This window comes from Pipistrellus hanaki (genome assembly GCF_964339955.1).
Source record: "Pipistrellus hanaki genome assembly, chromosome: 2".
NCBI classification, from domain to species: domain Eukaryota; kingdom Metazoa; phylum Chordata; class Mammalia; order Chiroptera; family Vespertilionidae; genus Pipistrellus; species Pipistrellus hanaki.
This window is the reverse complement of record NC_140504.1, coordinates 187,028,909-187,054,131: the sequence shown is the minus strand read 5'-3', so window position 1 is coordinate 187,054,131 and position 25,223 is coordinate 187,028,909. Positions and strand designations below refer to the sequence as shown.

At 52.8% G+C, this 25,223-nt stretch overlaps 3 protein-coding genes and 1 long non-coding RNA gene across 8 annotated transcripts; 2 read left to right on the top strand and 2 right to left on the bottom strand.

Moving 5' to 3' along the window:
• Positions 1–7,161: 7,161 nt before the first annotated feature.
• On the top strand, positions 7,162–13,461 carry PITHD1 (PITH domain containing 1). Its single transcript, XM_084875191.1, has 6 exons — positions 7,162–7,497; positions 8,143–8,186; positions 8,547–8,624; positions 10,726–10,830; positions 11,814–11,922; positions 12,521–13,461. Exons 1-6 carry the CDS (start codon positions 7,300–7,302, stop codon positions 12,620–12,622), a joined length of 636 nt encoding a protein of 211 aa, XP_084731317.1. The 5' UTR covers positions 7,162–7,299; the 3' UTR covers positions 12,623–13,461.
• On the bottom strand, positions 12,933–15,312 carry LOC311618037. The gene is made up of 2 exons (XR_014794214.1): positions 14,515–15,312; positions 12,933–14,202 (listed from the first exon to the last, which is right to left on the bottom strand). It is a non-coding gene; the product is annotated as an uncharacterized lncRNA (long non-coding RNA).
• A 941-nt stretch (positions 15,313–16,253) lies between these two features.
• Positions 16,254–20,565, top strand: LYPLA2 (lysophospholipase 2). Of its 2 annotated transcripts, none has more exons than XM_084875127.1 (10): positions 16,254–16,407; positions 17,721–17,823; positions 18,076–18,107; positions 18,242–18,307; positions 18,791–18,838; positions 18,918–18,988; positions 19,119–19,192; positions 19,266–19,367; positions 19,469–19,642; positions 19,741–20,565. In XM_084875127.1, exons 2-10 carry the CDS (start codon positions 17,746–17,748, stop codon positions 19,789–19,791), a joined length of 696 nt encoding a protein of 231 aa, XP_084731253.1. In that variant the 5' UTR covers positions 16,254–16,407; positions 17,721–17,745; the 3' UTR covers positions 19,792–20,565. The 2 variants fall into 2 exon arrangements, with proteins under 2 accessions (XP_084731253.1, XP_084731252.1); XM_084875126.1 differs by lacking the exon at positions 16,254–16,407 and adding an exon at positions 16,497–16,661.
• Positions 20,566–20,658: 93 nt separating this feature from the next.
• On the bottom strand, positions 20,659–24,695 carry GALE (UDP-galactose-4-epimerase). 4 transcript variants are annotated; one of them, XM_084875072.1, is made up of 11 exons: positions 24,597–24,695; positions 23,219–23,344; positions 22,969–23,084; positions 22,761–22,874; positions 22,351–22,527; positions 21,978–22,091; positions 21,815–21,881; positions 21,637–21,722; positions 21,450–21,527; positions 21,123–21,237; positions 20,659–20,982 (listed from the first exon to the last, which is right to left on the bottom strand). In XM_084875072.1, exons 2-11 carry the CDS (start codon positions 23,337–23,339, stop codon positions 20,924–20,926), a joined length of 1,047 nt encoding a protein of 348 aa, XP_084731198.1. In that variant the 5' UTR covers positions 23,340–23,344; positions 24,597–24,695; the 3' UTR covers positions 20,659–20,923. The 4 variants fall into 4 exon arrangements, with proteins under 4 accessions (XP_084731198.1, XP_084731199.1, XP_084731201.1 ...); XM_084875073.1 differs by lacking the exon at positions 24,597–24,695 and adding an exon at positions 24,268–24,362; XM_084875075.1 differs by lacking the exon at positions 24,597–24,695 and adding an exon at positions 23,975–24,160.
• Between the last annotated feature and the right edge of the window lie 528 nt (positions 24,696–25,223).

Here is a 25,223-nt window from a genome sequence, read left to right as displayed (position 1 = left end):
CTGTGAGGCAGAGATCTTAGACCCTGGGCTGGATAAAGGGGGATTGGGTTTTTGTCTGTAGCATAGCAGGCTGGGAAAGGGGGGAGAGCCCTGTAAACAAAGGGAGGGACTCAGGTGAAAAGGAACGAGTGGGGACCAGGCACTGTCCTTTGTTATACTCGGAGCCCTGGACTAAGCTATTAATCCCCTCATAGTTGAATCTGAGGTTCAGACCATGAAACAGCACAGCCAAAAGCTGCATAGCTAGGAAGTAGCAACAGAAAGGATTTTTTTTTTAATTTTTTTAAAAATATATATTTTATTGATTTTTTACAGAGAGAAAGGGAGAGAGAGAGAGAGAGAGCTAGAAACGTCGATGAGAGAGAAACATCGACCAGCTGCCTCTTGCACACCCCCTACTGGGGATATGCCCGCAACCAAGGTACATGCCCTTGACTGGAATCGAACCTGGGACCTTTCAGTCCCCAAGCCGACGCTCTATCCATTGAGCCAAACAGGTCCTGGCAATTTTCTCAATTCTTGATCGGATCTAGTTCTCACTGTTAGAAATTACTATGCATTGAAGTTAATTGTGGAACATGGTAACTGATGGATGACTTTATCCAGAGTTTGTAAGTTAGCTCTTAGTCCCTTATTAATTCAACATTTGCTGAGCCTGGACCTGTATTAGATCCTGGACTACAGGTTAACACAAGTCTGGCACTCAGGTAAGAGTAACTGGCCCTGACGGTTCGGCACTTACTATGTGCCAAGCAGCACCCTGTCTTGTACACACTGTCTCCGTTATCACAATGATCCCACAGGGTGGGTAGGTGGTCATGGCCCCATTTTAAAATGAGAAAAGTGAAGCACAGAGAAATCAGGAACTTGCCCAGGGTCTCAAAATCAGTGAGCAGTGATGCTGTGTGACTCCCAAGCACACATTCTCAGTCACATTTAACTATCTCATAATCAAACACACATACCCAAAGGAAGGCTTCTGCAGCAAAGCTGACTGCAATGCAAAAGATGCCTGGGCCAAGGCCCCAATCGTTTCTAAGAATGATTTCTCTGTCTGCTGCACGTAACTGATGCCAGAAGAATCCTCGGCGTCTGGCTAATTACCCTGACAAATGCCCCTGCCACAGGGCTTCTCCACCAGCATTCCACATCCACTTGTGTCTCTCCCTGGTTATTGGCTAAATGGTGACATAGTTTGTCTTCACAGGTCCACAGACTTCTCTTTCTGTGATGCCTACTGTCTTATTTTTAAAAACTTTAAGGAATATGAGGCAAGTTCAGGTCATCAAGATCATATATAGCCAGCGATACCTGTGTTTCTCAGAGTTTCCGGTTGGCCCCTAAGCTATGTCCCGAAGTGATGTCCATCATTTCCAGCCTATATCACTGGCTGCACCTAAATTCAAGGGGACAGGAAAGGACAGTTCACCCATGGGCCTGGACACAGAACGGATTTGCTAAGAGCACCAAAGACTCCAAGGGCAATCACAGTGCCCTGGATAGTCCACAAGGCCACCCAGTCTCAAATCCCACAATTCCTAGAGGTGTGCCTTGAGCAAGTCACTAACCTCTCTGTGGGTCAGCCTTGTAGAGCTATCATGCAATTACCTAATGAGTTAAGAAAAACATGTTAAGTGCTTAGAAAAGTGCCTGGCATATAAAAAGAGCTCAGGACATGCTAGCCAGGATGCTGGTGATGAATTAGGTGAAGTAGCCAACAGGGAATGAGCATTTATTAAAGGATTGTTGTAACAAGTTCTGAGGGGGAAAAAACTTGTGCAAGGTAACCCAAAATACAACATGGTGGTTAAGAGCCTGAGCTCCAGAGTCTCAACTTGGCACACAGTAAAGTACTCAATATATCTTTAAAATTTGTTTTTATTGATTTCAGGGAGAGGGAGAGAAAGATACATCTATGATGAGAGAGAATCACTGATCAGCTGCCTCCTACACACCACTTACTGTGGGAAAGCAAGCCTGAAACCCAGGCACGGGCCCTGATTGGGAATCCTGTAACAGTGACCTGATTCATGGGCCAATGCTCAACCACTGAGCCACACTGGGCCTCAATATTACAATAATTAATATTTGGAGAAGGCTCACTGTGGTAAGAACACAGACTCTGGAGGCCTACTGCCTATGTTCAAATCCTAGTTCCACTATTAACCAGCTCTGAGACCTCTTGCAAGTTACTTAGCTGTCATGGGCCCTAGTTTTCTCATCTATAAATTGGAGATAATAATAGGACACTTGAAGTTGTAAAGATTAAAAAATACACGTATAAATAAGGCCCTTTGGACAGTGCTTGACATTAGTACCATTTGCATACTAGCTATTATTATTATATTCTTCAGTTTGCCTCAACAGTGTTTTAGCCTCATTGAGAAGTGATATGGGAAAATAGATACAAATTCAGTTTTTTGGTGTTTTGTTTTTTTAATAATTTATTTTTTTGTTAATCCTCACCCCAAGGATATTTTTCCCATTGGTTTTTAGGGAGAGTAGGAGAGAGAGGGAAAGAGAAATATCAATGTGAGAGAAACACAGTGATTGGTTGCCTCCTGCATGAGCCCCAACCAGGGCCTGAGCCTGGGAGGAGCCTGCAACCAAGGTATGTGCCCTTGACCAGAGTTGAACTTGGGACCCTTTAGTCCACAGGCCAATGCTCTATCCACTGAGCCAAACTGGCTAGGGCCAAATTCAGTTCTTAAAAAAAAAAATTAAAATTTATTTTAGGGAGAGAAACATTGATTAGCTGCCTCTTGCACGCGCCCACACCAACTACAATAGCTGAGCCACAAATGCCAAGGCCAAATTCAGTTCTTGAATAAGAAAATGTTTGCAGATGGAGCCTGGAAGTAGGAGAAAGAAAAAAACTCTTCCCACCTGCCCCAGACTAGCCTCAGAAGTCAGTGAGATTCCCATTTGTCTTCAGACAAATAGAGGAGTGCAAACCAAGCAGCAGGCTGAACAACGAGGCTAAGGCTGATTCCCAAATCAGCTAAGGGCAGTTTTTTCCAAATTCAGCCTTCTAAGCAATTGCCGTTTTCCATCCAACCAGACGAGGGCGCTGAGTTGAAAGGATTGCTAGGCAATAGCAACAGACAACTATTTAACCTTTTCCCATCAACCCAAACATTTTTTCAGGCATTATCTCATACTACCCTCCTGATAAAACCCTTCAAAGTAGGTACTTTTACTCCCATTTATGTACCACAAATATGAAGCTTAGAGAAGCTAAGCAACTTGCCCAGCAGGCCATTCCTAACATTGTGGGACTGGGTTGAGGAAGCATACTTAAAAGGTTATAAATGGAGCTAACAAAATGTGAAATAAAATACTGCCTATTTTGCTGCCTTGACAATGAACTGGAAGGTCACATTCACATTTCTGAGTCTCATGGAACTCTGTACTAGAAGACAGTGGTGAATGGGGGAGAGCAGGACCCCTGCCCCGCCCCCTTCTCGCCGTATTCCTAAATATTTTTCCCTGCAAGGGGCCTTGTGCACATGAAAGCAGATGTCCTAGCCTGAATGCCCACGTTCTGTACTAAGAGTTTCTAAACTGGAAGGGTCCATTAGGTATCCGGCACAAAATGACAGAAAAGCCACAACATCATTTCGTGTCAGAATAGTAGGTTACCAAGAGAAGATCTTAAAAGCTTCTAGAAAGAAACTGAGGGAAACCCAGACAAGGAATCAGAATAACATCCTACTTCTCAAAGCTAGAAGAAAACAGAAATCTCTTCAAAATTTGTAGAGAATTGAATCCTCAGTCAAATTACCAAATAAATATGAGAAGAAGGAAGGTATTTTTAGGAGTCAGTCAACATGTCTGGTGGAGTGGTAGCCACCGCTAAGGTGGCCTCCAGTGATTCTTCCTCCTGGTGTTCACACCCTCTGTGGTTCCCTCACACCTTGAGTATGGCTGACCTGGGGACCATGGGATATTGCAGAATTGCCAGTAAGGCTAGGTCATAGAAGACCTTGTGGCCTCCACCTTGCTCTCTCATGTCCTTTGCTCTGCTGAAAGCCAGCCACCATGTCCTGAGGACATTCCAAGGAGAGGTTCATCTAAGGAACTGAGGCCTCTTACCAAGAGCCTGCTCCAACTTGCCAGCCAGCCATGTGGGCGCACCATCCTGGAAGTGGATCTTCCAGCCCCAAACTCTCAGAAGACTTCAGGCTCATGAGAGAGCAGGGCCAGAACCACCCAACTAAGCCAGAAATTGTGAAATAGATGTTTATTTTTTTTGTGTGTTTTTTTTTAAAGTTTCTTTTTAAAAAAAATATATATTTTATTGATTTTTTACAGAGAGGAAGGGAGAGAGATAGAGAGCTAGAAACGTCGATGAGAGAGAGACATCAACCAGCTGCCTCTTGCACACTCCCTACTGGGGATGTGCCTGCAACCAAGGTACATGCCCTTGACCGGAATCGAACTTGGGACCTTTCAGTCCGCAGACTGACGCTCTACCACTGATCCAAACCGGTTTTGGCTGAAATAGATGTTTTAAATTTGGGAGTAATTTGTCACACACCAAAAGATAACTCAGGCACCGCCAACATGGCTCAGTGGTTGAGCATCAACCTATGAACCAGGGTACATGCCCGGTTTGTGGACTCGATCCCCAGTGTGGACATGCAAGAGGCAGCCGATCAATGATTCTTTCTCAACACTGATGTTTTCATCTCCCTCTCCCTTTCCCTCTCCTTCCCTCTCCAAAAGTCAATATATATATAATTTATTTTATTTTTATTTTTTAAGAGAACTCAGGTATACTGGGGTGGGCGAGGAAGTCACAGTGTTTTGCAGTTCTTCCACTCAAAGGGTGAAGTCTATCCACCCTTCAAGTTGGATTTTGCCAATGAAACTTGTTTTGGCTGAAGGGACATTAGCAAAAATTATAGAAGCTGAGAGTTAAAAAGTGCTTGTGCAATTGGAGCTTCCCTCTCTTGCTCTTGGAACTCTGCAACTGCTGCCATAAGCTCAGGTAGCCTGCTGGAGGCATGTGGCCCATCACCTCAGGTGACAGCCGGTATCAACTGGATCTGTGAGTGAGGCCATTCCAAACTACCTAGCCCAAGCCAGCTGGCTCAGAAAAGAACTTCCCAGGCAATCTACAGAATCGTGAGAAATAAGAAATGCTTGTTGTTTAAAGCTTTTAAGTTTTGGGGTGATTTGTTACACAGCATAAACTAACTGATACAACATATCTACTTCCTGGGAATCTTTTGTTTCAGGAAACTATAGGATGTGCTCAAAGCATGGTTAGTTCTTCAACTTATCTGGTTTGGGACAAGTTAATTCATCTGTTTCAGCCTCCGTTTTCCTCATCTTCAAATTGCAGATAACAGTGGGTAACACTACCTATCTCTTATGAGTTCATGTGACAGATGATTGAGATGTACTACATAATGTGCTCAGCACAATACCTGGCCCATCATGCTCAATAAATCAGTAAAGGATGGCAAATGACAAAGAAGCCAAAAGGGAGAAGTCCTGCTGAAACCAGTTTGGCTCAGTGGATAGAGCGTCGCAATGTGGACTGTAAGATCCCAGGTTCGATTCCCAGCAAGGGCATGTACCTTGGTTGTGGGCACATCCCCAGTAGGGGGTGTGCAAGAGGCAGCTGATCGATGATTCTCTCTCATCGATGTTTCTAACTCTCTATCCCTCTCTCTTCTTCTATGTAAAAAAAAAAATCAATAAAATATATATATTTTTTTAAAAGGGCGGGGGGGGGGGTGCAGATATCCTCAGTCAGGCCTATTAGTCCTGCAGGGGGACACAATATTTCCAAAGAAAGGCTACTGAGTGTACCATTCAATTAAACATTTACTAAGCTGCTACCACATGCCAACCCCCTTGCCTGACACTGTGATGTGAAAGCAGGGATAATTCATGATATTGAGCTATGCTGAACCAGGGCCAAGTTTGCCTATTTCACAAGAAATTGAACTAGGACATCAAAATATTTCTGAATGAAACTCCAACATTTGGATATTTTGGTTTGTGTTTCACCAACCTCATCTTGTCTGTATGCTCCAGATCCAGAAGGGAAGAGCAGGGGAAACCCAGCATATCCCATCCCTCTCTCTGCATCCTGCCCCTCCCCCCCCTCCCAAGGCATAAGAACACATTCTATCCTGAAACCAAAACCATTTCAACTCGAAACAGCGGCTGTCAATTATGCTGACGTTAGTCCACAACATGAAAAACATCTTACGCTGCGCCTGGCTGGCTGCACAGACCCAAAATGGAAACAAAGTTCCATGAACTGGGTCTTAGAAGGTGTGATACGTCCTGACTTTCTTATTCTATTCTATTTTACTTTTGGAGTAATGGTCCTATTCCTCCACTCTCTAAATGGGCTGCAACCAGCCCTTTGGGAAAAAACAAACAAAAAAACCCCCCAAAAAGCTGCTCTGAATTATCACACGGGGAGGGAACTTCAGGGTCCAGCTCCAGTCCCGGCCCTGCCCTGCCCTGCCCTGCACAGGGAGGGGGCAGAGCGAGACCCTGAGCCCAAGGCCCCACAGCTGGTAGGTGGCAGTGCCTGGATGTGAATGAAGACTTGGCTCGGCTATGGAATTCTTACCATGTGTCAGCCACCGCGCCGAGTGCGTTGTGTCGTTTAATACTCACTGCGATCCTGTGAAGCAGATACTGTCATCCCCACTTCCCAGAGGAGGAAACCAAGTCTCGGGATGGGGAAGACGGCCTGTTCAGAGCAGCAGACTCAGGCCTTGCCTTCGGGTCCGGCCCTCCATCGGGCCCGCGGGGCCCACTGCGGAGAAAGCGGCGGGAGAGGGTTTGTAACGTCTCCGCGCCCGGCGTGCACCTGGGGGCGGCGATAGCGTCGTCCCCCGGCTCTCCGGGGCCTTATCGCCGCTCACGCTCCCCTCCGCCGGCTCCCGACGCGGCGGCGGTAAAAGCACAGCCTCCAGCCTAAGCGGGAGGAGGACTCCGAACGCCGACTTTACGTCCCTGCTCTTCGGTGTCACGTCTGGGAAACGGGGCTAGCCATAGCGTTTGTCTCTAGGATTAAAAAAAAAAAAAAAAAAAAAAATAGGCCACAGGAATTCCCAGGCACCTGGAAGCGCGGGCCGGACGTCAATCCTCCCCGAGCCCGCCCCCCGCTCCCTGGACGCATGCGCCGCGCAGGGGCGCCTTTTACGACGCGGCGGCGGCGGCGCGCTTGGCGGCCGCCGGTGCGGAGGGGACGCGGCGCGGACGGCGGCGGCGGCGGCGCCGGGGCTGAGGGAGACGCGCGGGCGGGCGGGCTGCGGCGTCGCCATGTCGCACGGCCACAGCCACGGCGGGGGCGGCTGCCGCTGCGCCGCGGAGCGCGAGGAGCCGCCGGAGCAGCGCGGCCTGGCCTACGGCCTGTACCTGCGCATCGACCTGGAGCGGCTGCAGTGCCTCAACGAGAGCCGCGAGGGCAGCGGCCGCGGCGTCTTCAAGCCGTGGGAGGAGCGGAGCGACCGCTCCAAGGTGGGCCCTCCGCGGCCGGGGGCGGCGGGGCGGGGCCGCGCTGTCAGCCTCGTTCCCGGAGTTGGGAACGGCGACAGCCCGGTTGCGAGGCGCTTTCCCGTGCCCATCTTTTGCTAGCCCTTGGGGAGCCCAGCAGGACCGAGCCTCCCCATTTTGCAGATAGAGAAACTGAGGCCCAGACAGGGAAAGGGGCGCAGCCAGCGTTCTGCTCCTGGGCTTCGGTGGGTAGAAAGGGAGGGTGGCTATGAGGTTTTTTGGGGTGTTTTTTTTTTCTCCCTACCATTGGACCACTAGTTCCAGTGGCTGCCTGATGATATCCCCTGGAGACCAGCCCAGGGCGGTGAAGCTTGTTACCCCATTCTAGAGCTTTTCCCATTGAAAGTCGTGGGCCGCATCGGCTCAGATCTTTGCGCACCATTTCGGGGGCAAGTAGGCCCTGGAAGTTCATTCATCGGCTCCGCATTAAGAGCCCTTTGATTGGATGGTCTGTGGCTGTCAGCTTTTTAATATTAAGCGCTGGGAAACCAAAGGGAGGGTAACTAGTTTGCATTTGCACTCTGGTTGTAGAACAGGGTCAGATCCCTGCGAGTGTAGGCGCTCAGCAAATATTTGTTGCTTTCTCCTCCCTCCTCCCGTCCCCTCCAGTTTGTGGAAAGTGATGCGGACGAAGAGCTTCTGTTTAATATTCCGTAAGTATCTCCTTGGTGCTCGCCTCAGGCCAAACGCCCAGTGGCCTTATCAGGACTCATTCATTGGTTTTGTCGAGAACCATCTGGGTCTAGCAGTGGGGTAAATGGCCGTTGGTGGGTTTGAGGAGGAAAAGCGGCATAGGTTTCTTGGTGCAGACGAAACAGATGTATTCGTTGAAAGATAACTGGAAAGTCAAGGTAAATGTCTTGGAGCTGCGCAGTGCCAGAGGCAGACAGGATCTCAGGGATGACCTGTACAGGTTGACACTTGCACTGAAGCCCAGAAAGAGGAACGGTCTTGCCTGGTGTCAGCCGAGACTCAAACCCAGGTTGACAGCCATCTCTTTTGCGTTCCGGCAGATTTACAGGCAACGTCAAGCTCAAAGGCATCATTATAATGGGAGAGGATGATGACTCACACCCCTCGGAGATGAGACTGTAAGTGTTAAGGGCTTATGTCCCCAAGAAGCTGCTAGCTCTCTCTTTTCTCTGGTATTAATTTATTCCAGAATACTGTAATTCTTTCTTTTTACTGGCTAAAATATCCCCTCCCCCCTTGAAGTAATGTTAGTCGCGTTCTGCATCGGAATATACTTATCTCTTCCTGAATTAACGACTTTTTAAGTTAAGCATCTTGAAGACCAACAGCGTGTCTCTTCTTTTCCTAAGTGCTTCCTTGGCACCACTTACTCAGGGAGATCCTATTAAACGCCAATTGTTGATGACTTAGCAGTTTTCTTAATGACCCAGCTGCAGGTCTCAAATGATTCTACTCTTGCAGTTAGCTTCAAAATTTCCCCTTGCTATTTCACACAGTTGTATGTAATCTTTCCGTGTGTTTTGCTGACATGGAATCACTCCATTTGAGTCTGTGTGGCCTTTAGTTAGTAAAATTTTATATACCTCTTGGAACACTGGATCTGTTGCCATCAGAGCTGGCAATCCCCCCCCCCCCCCCTCGGTTTTGGGGTGAGTGTGTGTGTGTGTGTGTCCCTTTTCTTTAAATATGTTTTTATTGATTTTTAGAGAGAGAAATGTCAATGTGAGAACATAACATTGAGATAGGCCACACACATCCCAACAGGGGATTGAACCCAGATGGAATCAAACCGACTGGGAATCCAACTGGCTTCCTTTCAGTTCCCAGGACAACACTCAAGCAACTGAGCTACACTGGCCAGGGCTAGTGCTCCCTTTTTAACAACTTGCCTAAAAGAAGAGAAAATTCCTTTTGGAGTATTGAAGAAACAAATACCAGAAGAATTTTACAAAAATTTCTTCTGGCCCAGCCGGTGTGGGTCAATTGAACATTGACCCGTGAATCACAGGTCAGGGCACTTGCCTGGGTTGCATGCTCGATCCCCAGTAGGGGGCAGCAGGAGGCAGATTATTGATGTTCATCTCTCTGTCTCCTTTCCTCTAAAAATCAATAAAAACATTTTTAAAGGGAAATGTATTTTTTAAATAAAATTGATCAATATAAAACATACTTAAGAAATTAACACTATTTTTTAATGTTAGGAACATGAATTTGAAAGAAACTTCACATATTTAATCATTTTAGGAAAACAGTATGTTTGAGTTAATGCTTGTGGATAGGATTGAGAAGACTAGACATTCATATACTGTGGTTAGGAGTGGGCTCTGGAATAAACTGCTTTGGTTCAAATTCTGTTTGTATCACTTGCTAGCTGCATGACTTTGGTACTTGTCTCTAAACTTCAATTTTCTCATATGTTAAATGGCAGTAGTAATAGTATAAATCTCATAAGATTGTGGAGAGAATTAAATGGTATAAAACATGTAGAGCTTAGAATGAGTCATTCATCAGTTGTGTGCCTCATGCACCCTGACCAGGAATCGAACCTGCAACCTAGGTGTGTGCCAGGTTGGTGTGTGGGACAGTGCTCCAAACAACTGAGTCCTGTTAGTGGAATTTGGACACAAAAAATGCTTGAGCAGTGGGTTGCCTGATCTTACCTCTTACCTGTTCAATATGTTTCTGCCAAAGTATTTCCTCTCATGAGTAAGCTGTTTTATTGGAACATCCTCGGCATGGTCTGAATGCGCTGAGTCACGTATTTTCTCCATGCTTTGGCTGCATGTGACCTAGTTTGAGCCATCTCTTTGTGGATGCTTCTCATGTGATCCTAACCCACTCAAAGATGCCATTGGCGTACGTTGCAGTTTTCAGCTCTTGTCGGATTAAGCCTTGCAGGGGTCCTCAAACTTTTTAAAGTGGGGGCCAGATCACGGTCCCTCAGAGAGCTGGAGGGCCGGACTATATGAACTACTAATTCCTACTGTAACACCTCGGCTGCGCTCACTGCCTAAAAAACCTGGCGGGCCGGATCAGACTCCTCTGCGGGCTGCATGTGGCCCGCGGGCCGCAGTTTGAAGACCCCTGGTATTTGTGAAAAAATGCCATTTCCAAAATTTAATCTCTTTTTGGTAGAACTGAAGGCAGCTGTCGGTAGTAAGTTTTGAAAAACTTAAAAATCTGGTGATTCACATTTCTTTATTTCCTTTCCTTTCTCAGGTATAAGAACATTCCACAGATGTCCTTTGATGACACGGACAGGGAGCCAGATCAGACCTTTAGTTTGAACCGGGATCTTACAGGAGAATTAGAATATGCTACAAAGTAAGCACTGGGCCCATCTTCCATTCTCTGTGGCTTCTTTTCTTTTTGAATTTTAAGCTTTATTTATTTTTAAAATTGAACTTATTAGAGCGACCTTGGTTAATGAAATTATACAGGTTTCAGGTGTTCTGTGGCTTCTGAGGCGCTCCCTCATTTACAATGAGCACATGTGCATTAGTGTTTGCTGGGCTTGCAATTTAGTTTTGGCCTGTCTCCTGCTCGCTTAGCATCAGAAACAGGTTAAAACAGTGGAGGAGATTTGATCCTTGGCTTGGTCGATTTTTGGCAGAGATTCGATGCAAGCCACGGATTTGTTAACTTGTAAGCAATTGGCAGATCTGAATGAGCTCCTAGATTGGCCTTAGGAAAGATGATTTCAGAATTCCTCTGAGCACAGTTGGCTTATAACAGGTCAAGTTACATGTGACCATCTTATTTCCTAAGGGGAGGTTAGCATTGACCTCGCGTTATCATCTCTGCTTGGTCATACAGCATTTTTTTTTCCTTTTTTTTAAATTTATTGATTTTTTTACAGAGAGTAAGGGAGAGGGATAGAGAGTTGAAACATCGATGAGAAACATTGATCAGCTGCCTCCTGCACACCTCCTACTGGAGTTGTGCCCACAACCAAGGTACATGCCCTTGACTGGAATCGAACCTGCAGTTCTGTAGGCCGACACTCCATCCACTGAGCCAAACTGGTCAGGGCAGCATTTCTTAATCCTGCCCTTTGAGGACAGAGGCAGTGTTGGTTCACTTTTCTATCCCTATTGCCTTAGGATCTGGCAAATACGAGATAAATGTTCATTGAATTAATTGCTTGTCTAAAGGAGAAGAATGAGACATAAGACCCCAAGAATGTTCTGTGACATTTGCCTGGGTTTTACCACAAGTTAGAGCTGGGATTGTTGTTTTTAACATTGAGGTGAGATGCTAATTGAACTCTAACCTATGTCTTCTCTCCCCACTTCTTCATCCTTTAGAATATCTCGTTTTTCAAGTGTCTATCATCTCTCAATTCATATTTCAAAAAACTTTGGGGCAGATACCACAAAGGTCTTGTATATTGGCCTGAGAGGAGAATGGACTGAGGTAAGATGGGACAGGAAACGTAGCCCTCTTCAATATGTGTACATACGTGTACATATCTTCATGATGTGGTAGGGAGAGCTTTAAGGAAAAAGAGCAAATTGAGACATTGATTGCTCTCAGTCTGTTTATAATTTTTCTTGGTTTCATCACTTAAACTGCCTTTGTCATTTGAGAGGCTATATATTGTAGTTAGGTATTTTTAAGGGGGTTGAAATAATACAGTTGATATCAATTTCGTTTTTCAGTTTAAAATTGTTTCAAATTTTTTTTGTTGTTCAACATTTTAGTATATTATGTTGAAGAAAGCATTCATTCAACATTTCTGAGAGTCTTTCTTGTTCCGGGCAGCAGAGATAAAATGATAAACAAGATAGAGAAGGTCCTTTTTCTCAGGGTGCCTCCAATATAGTGGGGGAATGAATCTTCTTAGTTATGGGGTGAATTATTGATAATGATCTTTGCATCCTTCTCAAGATAAAAAGTATCAGAACGGGGAAGAGATTAGATGATGACTTCTAGAAATGGACCTGAATAAGGACTACTGCCCTGTGTCATCTGGGAAGTAGCCAGCTGACCTAGCATCTCAATTTTCTTGCAGTTTCGCCGACATGAGGTAACCATCTGCAATTATGAAGCATCGGCCAACCCAGCAGACCACAAGGTCCATCAGGTTACCCCACAGACACACTTCATCTCCTAGGGGCTGGCCAGGGCTCCAGAGGCTCTGTGTCAGTGAAGTTGTATGACAGCCTGTTGGGAAGGACAGAGAGATGGGGCTCCAGAGGGAGTTGACTGCCACAGCCTCTGCCAAGCTTTGTCGTTGGGGCTTACTGCAGAAACCTGGCCTGTGGGCGACACCACACCACCGGGAGGGTTGTGTGGGCGCCAGGGGACAATCATGGTTCTCTAGGGCCCTGTAGGAATTGGGTCTTGGTTTGGTCAGTATCTGGCAGTCATGGATAATGCCTGCCTTTCCAGTCAGTGTGGCCATGGGATTTCAAGTGTCTTACTTTGTGGCAGGATTTTTGTGTGACTTTTTTTTTTTTTTTCTTCAATGGCAACTATTCCTGGGTTGCAGTAAACTTTCTGAAGCCTCAGCATTGTGTTCGTATTAGCCATCAGGAAGGTCTCCAATTAGAAATACTTGTCCCTGCTTGCTCCTTCTCCCTGTCATCATTTAGCATTCTTGTCAAGTTGCTCAGCTTGAAGTTGTCTGTCATGCACTAGTGTGCCATGGTTATAGCTGGACGAGCAGGACTCTTCTGATGATGCTTAATTAATAGCTTGAGGAGACGGTCTTCTTTCCTGCTGCCTAGGTAAGCAGTCTGGGGAGAGCATGGGCATCTCATTTCTATGTTTGTGGGTACCTGGCCCAGGTAAGATTGGGCCTTAGGTCAGACTCCCCTTGGGACATCCTCAGTGTTTATTAGCTTCTAGCTATTGTTGTAAGGCAAGTGCCAGAATTTGGAGATCTCAGTTCTTGTCATGGCTTTTTATTCACTGTGACTAAGCTTCCTAATAAATCCTTGCCAAACTTCTTGTTTGTGTCTTTTGAGTTCTTGGTAGTACTGATGAAACTTTTACTTTACTGGGAACTGTATATAACTTTAAAATTTGTTGTTTTGGACCAAGTAGATAAAAATGCTACAGTTATATCAAGACTAGATCAGCTTTTCCAGGAAAGGTCGAGCTAATTTTGTACAGTAGACTAAAAACATTCCTGTACCCACCGACCCATTAAACATTTTGTAAAGAAGATGAGATTAGCCTTTATTCCATTTCTCATGAAAGAAATTTGTGTAAACGAGGGAGAACAGCTTCTGGAGTTCAGAAGAAATGAGGGCGAGGAAAGTAAGGTGGACCCAAGACTTTGGACTTAACATTTGAAACTGAAGAGAGAATTGCCATTGGAGAGAATTGAAGTTATATACAAAAAGGATTTCAAATGTTCAGTATTCTCTCACTTGCAGAAAGTAGAGAGAATTGTATATAACTTTGAAATTTGTTGTTTTGGACCAAGTAGATAAAAATGCTACAGTGATATCAATACAATTGCTCATGGGAATTAGTATTGAATCTGATCCATTCCTCTAGGACAGGGTTAGAGAACCTTTTTTTCTGCCAGGGGCTATTTGGGTATTGCAACCATTCATGGGCCATACAAAGTTATCAACTTAAAAATGAGCCTCTGTATTTGGTCAAACAATTAACTGCCCCTAATGCCTTGGCAGGGCCGGATTTCTCAGGCCTTATACAGCCGCAGGCCAGACATTCCCCACCCTGGCTCTAGGGCAGTGTTTCCCAAACTTCTCTCATGATGAGAATCACCTGGTAGAGTTGTTAAAACACAGATTCCTGAATCCCAACTAAGAAGTGCTAAACTAGAATTTTTGGGAACATATAGGTAAAATTGTATACTTAAATTAACTAGTGCTCTAAGACAGATGTTATATACAGAGCACTAAGTTAGGTATGCAATTTTACCTATATGTTCTCAAAAATTCTAGTTTAGCACTTCTTAGTTGGGATTCAGGAATCTGTGTTTTAACAACTCCACCAGGTGATTCTCATCATGAGAGAAGGTTGGGAAACACTGCTCTAGGGCTTTGGCCCACACTATTAGGATATACCCATTGTTTACCCAGGCTATCCTATGTAAAGCCTGCTGCCAATAAACTTTGTCGAGCTTCAGCATTTCTAAAATACCGCCTGAAACCAGGAGCAAATGCAATTATTTATGAACTAAGGCTCCTACTCCTCAGTTGTATTGTTTTGAAGATAAATGACTGCTTTAATTTGGAGTAGGGAGAAACAACATGAGAAGTCTTAGGACAGGATAGCCCTTCATTAATCCACTAATTAAAGCACAATCACAGCCATAACCGGTTTGGCTCAGTGGATAGAGCTTCGGCCTACAGACTGAAGGGTCCCAGGTTCAATTCCGGTCAAAGGCATGTACCTTGGTTGTGGGCACATCCCCAGCGGGGAATGTACAGGAGGCAGCTGATCAATGTTTCTCTCTCCCATCGATGTTTCTAACTATCCCTCACCCTTCCTCTCTGTGAAAAATCAATAAAATATATTTAAAAATAAATACAAAAATACAGTACAATCACAGCCTCTGAATTTGAGATTTCACTCGGAAGAATTTGATCGAAGTGCCACAGTGTGGCAGGTGATGAGTGTGGGAGGAATTGTTCCTTCTTTCATAACATCCGGTCGGGATTCCATTGAGAGTGGGAGTAGCTGTGTAGTCTTCATCCACTCATCCCCTTTCTGGTCCTGGGTCCTTGGCTTGCTGTGGTCCTCTGGACCTGAAGCTTTTCTGCTCCGGGGAATCCTGGTATTTTAGGTTGTCTCTGTGACCTGTTGAGCACTTACCAAACTGCCTCTTACCCTGGCTGAGCTTCCAAGTTTACTGGTGTGTGTGTGTGTGTGTGTGTGTGTGTGTGTGTGTATGTGTGTGTTTCAGTTCAAAGAAAAAATAGTGTAGGTATTGCTGAAAGGAGTCCTAAGCTGCTGAGGGCTGAGCACCACTCAATGTTTACAGGTGGCCACATGTTCTCTCAGGGACATCCTTCAACTCAGCTTTTCCGTGGACCCTGATCCCCATTTCCACGTCACCAGTGCAGCAAGGAGCAAAGGGTGACTCATTGGTACCCAAAGGAAGCCCTTTTTGTCCTTAATAACGGGCTCAGTGATGGTGGTATTTTGTACTACGACAACCCTGCCGAGGCCTGTCCAGCTGTCCTGCTGTGACCTGTGTCCTTTTCCCAGGGTCCTTTTAAGAGCCATTAGGCCTCACACTGATTTTATGATATATTAAGCGTTTCTCATTTGAGCCTACCAGCAAAGCTGTGAAGTTGGCAGGGTGGTGATTATCACCATTTTACAGCCCAGAAAGCAGTGCAGAGTATCATCCTGAGATTGCTGCTTGCTTCCGCTCCCTGGGCCTCAGTTTCCTTGTTTTAAAAATAAGACTGGAGGACTAGAAGGTCTTTTAAGGATTCCACCCACGATCCTGGGCTGGGGCAGGAAAGCTTGCGGTGGACAGCCCAGACCAGCCTGAAGGGTGGCCCGCGGGCGCGGCCGGCGCGGGGCGGTGGGGAAACTTCCTGCTCCGGTGCGGAGCGCCTCTCCTTCCGGACAGCTTCCCTCCGGGGGGCGCCTGGGCGGCGGCGGCGGCAGCCAAGGGGTGCCCGGACACACAGTCTGAATTCTCCAGGTGACTGCGGGCTGAGCTGGGCTGAGCTGCGGGGAGTGGCCCCGGGCACCTAGCAGGGCGGCTCCTGTCTGGGGATGACGCCCCGCCGCCCACTTCCGGGTTCCGTACCCCTGGCCAGGCTACTTCCGGTACCGCGATGGCCGGGTTCCCGGGACGCCAACGGAAGTTCCGGCGGGGGCGGTGGAGGGGGAAGAGTGTGTGTGTGAGCCGGAGCAGGAGGAGGACCGCCCGAGAGGTCTCCTAGCCCCCAGGGAGTGAAGGTACCGGTCCGGCCAGCGGGCGGAGGAAGGCGCTGGGCGGGGGCGGCGGGGAGCGGACCCTCGGGGTCCGGGGAGAGGGGAGGCGGCCGGGCTGTGAGATGGGGGCGGGGAGTGCGGCGCGGAGAGGCGCTGGCCAGGCTGGGGACTTGGGGGATGGCGAGCGGTGAGAAGTGGGGTCCGCGTGTGACCAGAGGGACTTTTAAGGTCGGAAGTGAGAGATCCCATTGTGAGGCGGGGGCTCCCCACGGTCCGAGGTAAAGCGGCCCTTTGTGGGCAGGAGCGGGTCCCGGGTCGGGGCAGAAAATGTCCCTGGAGGGCGGGGGCCACCCTCCTTCAGAACGGAAGTTCTCACTGCGGGGAGTGGGAACCCCTGGGACGGGGTGGAAGTTTTTAGGGGAGGGAGGGAGGGAGGGAGACCCCAGGCCGGGGGTGGGGCTCCGTCCTGAGACGGGAGGACTCCGGGGTGAGGGGTGGGAGGGAACCCCAGTTTAGGGTGACGAGGGGAGGGAGCCCACTGTGCAGAGGGCACCGAGTGGAGGGAAGGGCAGGCACTTGGGGGCAGGTGGCAGGAGCTTCTGGGGAGTCGGGAGGGTGCTCAGGGCGATGAGGAGCCAGCCTGGCATTCTTGTGTGTGTCTGGCGGTCTCAGAGCGCTGGGGGTCAAGCCGGGGGACCCTTTTGGGGTCGGTGGGCAGAGCGTCAGGTTGCCCCATTCAGGGGAGCGTGGGGCACCAGTTAGAGGCGGGTGGTGGGCCGGAGTCTGTGTGCTTTGGGGAACGGGGCAGCCCCCCCAGGGGCTCTGGAAATGGCCAAGCCAGAAACTGCTGTGAAGGCCGGGTGGGGGCTGGGGGGGAGGGAGCTTGGAGAGAATATGGGGGGTCCTGGGGAGTAGGGACTGGAAGCTTATTTCCCTGGCATCCCCCCCAGGAGGGCGAGGAGTTGGGGAGGAAGGGACTCGGGCGCTAGAGGAGGGGACGATTGGAGAGCCCTAAGAAGGCTGAGGACTGTTAGTGGGGGAAGGCTGTAGGGGAAATTCTGTTCCCACAGCCCCCAAGCCCAGCCTTTGCCCATCCCTAGCAAGCTCAGGCTGTGAGGTGGCCAGAACCAGGGGCACTAGAGGGGGCACCTCCGCTTGTCATCCTTAGAACAGAGGCAAACGTCCTACCTGCTCCAGCCCAGGTCGTCCCCGCCTTTCTCGGTGCTCAGGACAGAACCGTGGGTTCTGAGTGGGCCCCGGGTTTGAGGCTCTGCCCTGTGCCAGGAGTCTGTCCGCTGCCTGAGCTTGCTCTTGCCCGCCCCCCTGAATTTGCACAGGCCCCAGCCTGGAGCCCTGCAGTGTATGTGTGGTAACACCATGTCTGTGCCCCTGCTCACCGATGCTGCCACCGTGTCTGGAGCTGAGCGGGAAACGGCTGCGGTAAGGGGCCTCCGGCAGCCACCGGCTCCCGGGCCCTGGGGAGCTGGCTGGAGGGGGCGTGGGAGAAATGGAGGCGGCGGTGATGAGAAGGGAGAAGCTTGGAGGTGGGGGGCTGGGTAATAACCTGTTTGGCTGCTCCCTCGGTTCCCCCAGGGGGGAGGGGGAGGAGTGGCCAGAAGTTGGACAGTAAGGAATGGTAGCATGATGACGACTACCCTCTGCCCCATCTGTCCACCTCTGATCCTTTTCCAGGTTATTTTCTTACATGGACTTGGAGACACAGGGTGAGTGAGCCGGGGAGTGGGAGTGCCCAGGGGAGGTGGGGACGGTCCAGCTGGCAGGGCCAGAGGGGCCTGTGCCTTCCCTTTCTCCATCTCCCATCGGGGCCTTTTCTCCCCTCCCTCCCTCCCTCCCACAGGCACAGTTGGGCTGACGCCCTCTCCACCATCCGGCTCCCTCACGTCAAGTACATCTGTCCCCATGCGTGAGTGCCACCCTAGCCAGGGAGGGGCTGAGGGGGGAGTCAGCTAGGGGGGTGATTCTGTGGTCCTAGGTCTGTCCTCTCCCGCCCGCGGCATCCTGGGGCCTGGGCGGGAAGTGCCATTTTCAGCCTTCACTCCTGTGGAGCCCCCAGGACCGGAGTCCAGCCCCAGCCCTCAGCCCAAGGCCTCCCAGACCTGAGATCTCCTAGATCCAGGACCCCCTGCTCCCCTTCCCCAAGTACTCACCCGCTGGGCTGGAACCCCGGCAAGCTGAGCGCTGGCTCCGCTTCTCCATCTCTATCTCTACTGCTGATGCTTTCACCACAGCTTCCAGCCCCACGTGGTGGCAGGTTGCCTGGCAACACCTTAAACACAGGCCCTGCCTGCTGGGAGGGGCCCCCAGGGGCTGCTCTGCCCTCTCCTGGGATCCCTGCGATGGCTCTCATCCCTCCGAGGCATGACGGCCCTTCTCGTGTTTTCCCCAGGCCTCGGATCCCCGTGACACTCAACATGAAGATGGTGATGCCCTCCTGGTGAGTGTGGGGACGGGGCAGGGGAGCTGTAGGGGGCTGGCTGGGGTCTTCCTTAGCTCCAATGCCTCTGCCTTCCCAGGTTTGACCTGATGGGGCTGAGTCCAGATGCCCCTGAGGACGAGGCTGGCATCAAGAAGGCGGCAGAGAACAGTAAGGCCCCAGCCCCTCAGCATGCTCGCTCTCCCCAGCCCCTCCAGGAAGCGCTGGGCAGTGCCCGTCTGGGTCTTTTCCTGGGGGCCCCGCCAGCAGCTTTCCTCACCCAGTCATGCCCCTCCCCCAGTAAAGGCCTTGATTGAGCACGAGATGAAGAATGGGATCCCTGCCAATCGGATCGTCCTGGGAGGCTTTTCACAGGTGAGGGGCGAGGGGGTGGTGGGCAGTGGGTAGGTGAGTTGTGCCCTCGTGACTAACTCTGTCCTTCCTTCAGGGCGGGGCCCTGTCCCTGTACACGGCCCTCACCTGCCCTCACCCTCTGGCTGGCATTGTGGCGTTGAGCTGTTGGCTGCCTCTGCACCGGGCCTTCCCCCAGGTGAGTGTCTCTGTGACCCCCCTCCTGCCCTTTGCGTCTCCTGGCGGCATGGGAATTGTGCTGAAGCGCTGGTTTTGCCCCGAGTCCTGTCTGGCCCACAGGCAGCCAATGGCAATGCCAAGGACCTGGCCATCCTTCAGTGCCATGGGGAGCTGGACCCCATGGTTCCCGTACGGTTTGGGGCCCTGACAGCTGAGAAGCTCCGGACCGTCGTCACACCCGCCAGGGTCCAGTTCAAGACTTACCCGGGTGTCATGCACGGCTCCTGTCCTCAGGTCAGTGGTAAAGGCCGCTTCCCGCTCCTACCCCTCTCCTTCCTCCCTCCCTCCCTCCCTCCCTCCGGAGCCTCTGACAGTCCCCCTCCCTCCCCCAGGAGATGGCGGCCGTGAAGGAGTTCCTGGAGAAGCTGTTGCCTCCTGTCTAACCAGAGTGGCTGGCCCCCAGCTCACAGGGGACCCAGCACGTGTGACACCATCTTGGATCTGAGCCGGTCGAGCCCCGGTCCCCACCCTCCCTGACCCATCCTCTTCCCCCGGGCCTCTGAGGCAGGCGGCCCCGGCTGGCCAGGCCTTCCTTCCTGGCTTCAGCCACCCGGCTCCGGCTTCGGCAGCAGGGGTGGGCCGTTTCTCCCATTTCCTGGAGGCGGCCCAGCAGCAGTATTGGAGGGGCTTAGGCAGCGGGAGAAGGGCCCGGCCGCTGACCCACTCACTCAGGACCTCTCACTAGCCCCGCTTTGGGCCCCCTCCCGTGACCTCAGGGTTTGGCCCAAGGGGCCCTCCCAGGCCCCATCTACCCCCTCCCAACCGATTTTGCCCAGATAATCGTGCGTCTCTCCTGCCTCCACTCCAGCTGCTTCTCAATCATGAATGTGTCCACGCCCCCAAGCCCCTGGCTGCCGTGGGCTACGGCCGGGCAGAAATGTCAGTGAGGGGCAGAGTCCTTGGAGGGGCCTTTCCTCAGCCCTTTCTGGTTTGGGGGCTGGGCCCTGCCTCCCCGTTACCTTCCTCCCCCGCAGGCCTGGAGCCTGCGGGCTGGACTGAGGCTCCCGGGCTCCCCCAGCTGTGTCACCCCGTGTTGTCCCCCCCTAGGCCAGGGGAGGTAGGGAGGAGTGTCCGTCTTCTGTCTCCATGTGGTTTCAGGTGTTTTTCTTGTTGTGTCCTGGATTCCGATAAAATTAAAGAAATCGCTTCAACTCTCAGGCCCGTCTCATTCCAGTCAGGTGGTAGGGAGAGACCGGGTGAGAAAAGGCTCCAGTGTAAGAAAACTTTATTTTAAATACTATGGAGGTGCCTTCGCGGCAGTATAACTTAGTGCCTGGGCGGAGGTGTTAGTCCCAGGCCTGCCTCCCCCGCTCGCTCTTGGTGATCCTGCTGGTTCCCAGCCCCCGGGGGAGAGGAGATCAGAGACCACTGACTCCTCATCCCTGGAGCCCTGGCCGCAGGCTGTGGGCTGGCCGGGCTGGCTGGGTCTGAGGTAGGAGGCGCTCAGGCCCCTGGGCCCGCCAGATGCTGGAGAGCAGCAGTTGTGTCTTCCTTTCCTGTCCACGGCAGAGGGGCTCAGGCCTGTGCGCCGAAGCCGGAAGGATTCTGCTTCTGCCAGCGCCACAGGTCTTCACCTGGGACGGGGTGAGGTGTGCGGTCAGGGCCACATTGGGAGGCAGGGCCCACCACCTCGGGTAGCCCAGGGTAGGCATCCCCAGGCCCAGTCAGCCCCTCCTCGCCCGAGCTCACTCCCACAGGGCGGGCTGGCACTCACACATCCTGTCTAGCCCTAAGGCTGCTGACCAGCCCAGCTCCTGCAGGGCCAGGCTGGGGTTGGCGTAACAGGCAGCCACGTCACCTTCCCGCCGTGCCACCACCTTGTACGGGATCTGCAAGAGAGGGGACAGCTGTAGCGTGGCTGAGCTAGCCCTGGCCCCACCCAGCTGACCTCAAGAAATGGAGGTGTGGGTGCAGGGCAGGATCTCAAGGCACAGAGCGCTAAAGCAGGTGAGCAGATGGCAGTGCCCCTCGGGGAGGCTAGTGGGAGGGGCCGGGCCTACTGCTGAGGGTCAGGTGGGCCGGGGCAGGGCAGGTGGCCTACCTTCCTCCCGGAGGCCTTCTCCATGGCCCGGACCATCTGCAGCACCGAGTAGCCTGTGCCGGTCCCCAGGTTGTAGATCTGCCAGGAGAGGATAGGAATGTGGAGCGGGCGGGACTAGCCACCGCTCTTGTGCCCATTTGCCCAGCACCCCGCCTCTCCCCCTCCCTCCCGTCTTCTTTCTCCCTACCCGGCAGCCACAGCGCTCCTTCAGTTTCCTCAGGGCCGCGATGTGGCCCTTGGCCAGGTCCACCACGTGGATATAGTCCCGGACGCCTGCAGGGGGCGGTGGCGGGAGGGTTCAGTACGGTCCCCCCCACTTCCGTCTCCCTCTGGGCTCCCACTCCTGAACCCTGGTCCTGCCTCACCTGTGCCGTCCTCCGTGTCATAGTCGTTGCCAAAGACATTCAGTGCCTCCCGGCGCCCAATGGCCACCTGGGGGAGGTCAGGTCAGCTCTTCTCTCAACACCAGCTGCACCCCTCCGCTCTAGGGGCTCAGGAAGTGCTCCCCCCTGACCCCCGCTCCCTTACCTGGGAGACGTAGGGCATGAGGTTGTTGGGGATGCCCTGGGGGTCTTCGCCAATGCAGCCCGAGGCGTGGGCGCCCGTGGGGTTGAAGTATCGCAGCAGCACCGCATTCCAGGTCTGCGGACAGGTCAGATGAGGGGTGAGGGGACAGGCTGTGTCCCAGCTCAACGCAGAGGCCTTCGCCTCTGAGGTCCCTGAGCCATTCTCTGTCCGGGAAGGAGCAGGGGGATCCCCTCCCAGGTGCTGTGACCCTGCGCAGTCACTGCCGCTTCCCGAGCTCTAGCGTCCTCCTGGGTGGGCCGTGCTTAGAATCCCATCTGTAGGCTCACAGTAGGCTCATGGGGGCAGGAGGATCAAGGTCAAGGGGACCCCTCACCTTGTCTGCCTGGCACAGGTCCCGGATCATTTCCTCGATGAAGAACTTGGACTTGCCGTAGGGGTTAGTACAGCCACCCGTGGGGTGGGCCTCGTCCAGGGGCAGGTACTGGGGGTTCCCATACACGGTCGCCGAGCTGCTGAACACCAGGTTCTTCACCCCGTGCGCGCTCATAATCTGGCGGTGGGGGAAGGGGGAGGGGTCAGTTATTCCCAGCCCCGCACTCCTTCCCAGGTGGTGGGGCTGAGGTATGGGCACTGCCGTGTACAGATGGGGAGTCTGAGGCGGAGAGGTAAAGACGTGTGTCCGGGATGGGACAGGTCTGGGCCCCGCCTGACTCTACCCCCCTTACCCACTGCTTGCCACTGCCCACCAGGCCCTCCCCGGTCTGTCCTTGCCCCATGTCTCACCTCCAAAAGCTGGATGGTTCCTGTCAAGTTAACTCGGTAATAATCCAGAGGCTTCTGCACTGACTCGCCCACGGCCTTGAGCCCCGCAAAGTGGATGACGGCCGTGAAGCTGTGCTGCGGGGACAAGCAGGGACAGGGCTGCTTCGAAAGGCCCGGCCCTCGGCAGTGCCCCTGCCTAACTCCCAAGCCCCCCCCCCCCCACACACACCTTTTTGAAGAGACGCTCCAGGGCTGCCCGGTCCAAGATGTCCATCTCCTCAAACTCCAGAGAGCGGCCTGTCAGCTCCTGAACCCGCCGCAGGCTCTCCGGCATGGACCCGCCTCCTGGTCGGGCACACAGAGGCCATCAGAATCAGAGATGGGGTCCTGGGGACTAGCCACACACACACCCCTTCGAGGTGGTACCCAGGGCTTTCCTTCCGTCCCCTCCGGAAGCCCAGCCCCCACCCCACACTTGCCGCGGATGGCGTTATGGAAGTTGTCGATGACCACGGGTGAGTAGCCCGCCTCCAGCAGCTCCAGCACCGTGTGGCTGCCGATGTAGCCAGCCCCGCCAGTGACCAGCACCTTTTCTGCCATTGCACCTGGACCAGAACACACAACAATCAGCTCCTTCCGAATGGAGTCTGGCCTCGGAGGGAGGCAGCAGTGCATCCTAGTTAACAGGGTGGCTCTGCTGTCAGCCTGGTCCAAGTCTGGTACCATCATGTTCTGGCCTTAGGCCTTGGAGATCACTTATGTGTAATCTGGCTCCTGGGCCTCCCTGTACACAGCCCCCCTGACTCAATCCCTCAGGGGTCAGCTGGGAGGGAGCAGGAAATTGCCAGGTGGTTTCAGGGTGGGGTCCTCTGCCAGGCAGGCTGAGTGAGCCCAGCTCAGGGCTGCAGCACTGCTGTCCTGCCATTGGCCCCACCCCACCCCAGGCGGGCCGGGGCCAGCCGGATCACTAGGGTTTGGAGCTAAGGATCCCGCCCAACTCTAGTCCTCACTGAGCTGGCCCGTGTAGACGTGGCCTTGGCATCCACTCCACTGCAAGGTGTGCACCCCGCCCTGAACAAACTCGACACAGCGGATGGAGGGAGAAAGAAGCTCCAGACACTGAGTTCTTTCATTGGGGAGGCCTGGCCCGCAGCCGCCGCCTCTGGCCAGGCTGCCTCCAGTGCCTCCTGGGCTCATCCAGCCCTGCCCAACTTGGCTGAGCGACCTCGCTGTACCTAGCACACTTTTGCATTATTTCCCTGAATTCTCCCAGCGTCCTGATGAGGCAGAGGTTCTCACTGGCACTTTACAGACAGGGATAGTAAAGTCAGGGAGGTGAAGTAATTTGCCTGCGGTGACACAGTTTGTGGTAGCTGAGCTAGAATCCGGATCTCCAGCTCCCAAGCATTTGGCCTTTTACCCCACTGCTTCCCGCTGGACTCTGCCCCGGATGCCGAATCCTCCCCCACCCCCACTCCACCGAGGTCCGTGCTCTGTGCGGATCCCCGGAAAGGGGTCGCGGAGGTACCCTGGGAGGCAGGCAGGAAGGTGGATGAAACGGTCAACCCGCCCGGCCGGCGGGGAGACCCAACTCAGCTACCGCGTCCTTGGTTTCCCCGGTCTGCATCAGGGATGGGAGGGGGCGCTGGGTCTCCGGCAGGAATGGGGTCCCGGCCAGGAGTCCCCAGGCTGGGAATGAATGACCCCTGGCCACCCAGCCACGGCAGCGGCAGCGGGGCGCCACGGGGCGAGCCCTGGCGTTACAGCCCGGCCCCCGGAACTCTCCCTCGCTCCCCGCGGACCACCGGCCCCTCGCGAGCCCGCCCACCCGGACCCACACTCCCATCCTAAACCTGCCTTGGACCGCGCGTCCCGCGCTGCCTCCAGCGGTGCCGCCTCCCGCACCTCGGCCCCTTTAAGGGCCAACAGCCCGCCTGGCCCCGCCCCCTCCACTCCTCAGCGAACGTGTCAATCCGAAACCGAACTACGGGGCGCCGGTAGGACCAAGGAGCTGCGGTACAAGGCGCCTGCGCGCGCTCCCGCGGAGGCCGGCAGTGGGCGGCCCGGCCCGGCCCGCGGGGGAGCGGCTGGTGGAGGGGCGGGGCGGCCGGACCCGGGCCGGAGCCGAGCGGCTGCGGTCCGCCCCGCGGTGGGCGCCCGGAGGCGCGAGCGCTCGTCTCCACCCCAGCCTGGGGGCGGCGAGGGCAGCGCGCGGGAGAGGCGGCTTGTCGGGGGCGCCTGGCGGATGGACCGCGGCGGGAGCCACAGGCCGGAGCGGGGCCGACCAGCCGCCTCCTGGCTCCCGGCAGGTGCTCCGACCCTTTTGTATCTGCCAAGCCCTTTTTTAGTTGTGTGAAGACAGCTGCGTGGAACGAAGGGAGGAGGAGATGGTGCCGTAGCCCAGAGGCTCAGGTGCTGGGAATCTAGTTGGAAAACCCACTCACCTGGAGGGACCTCTGCCGCTAGTTCAGCCTTCACACAAAC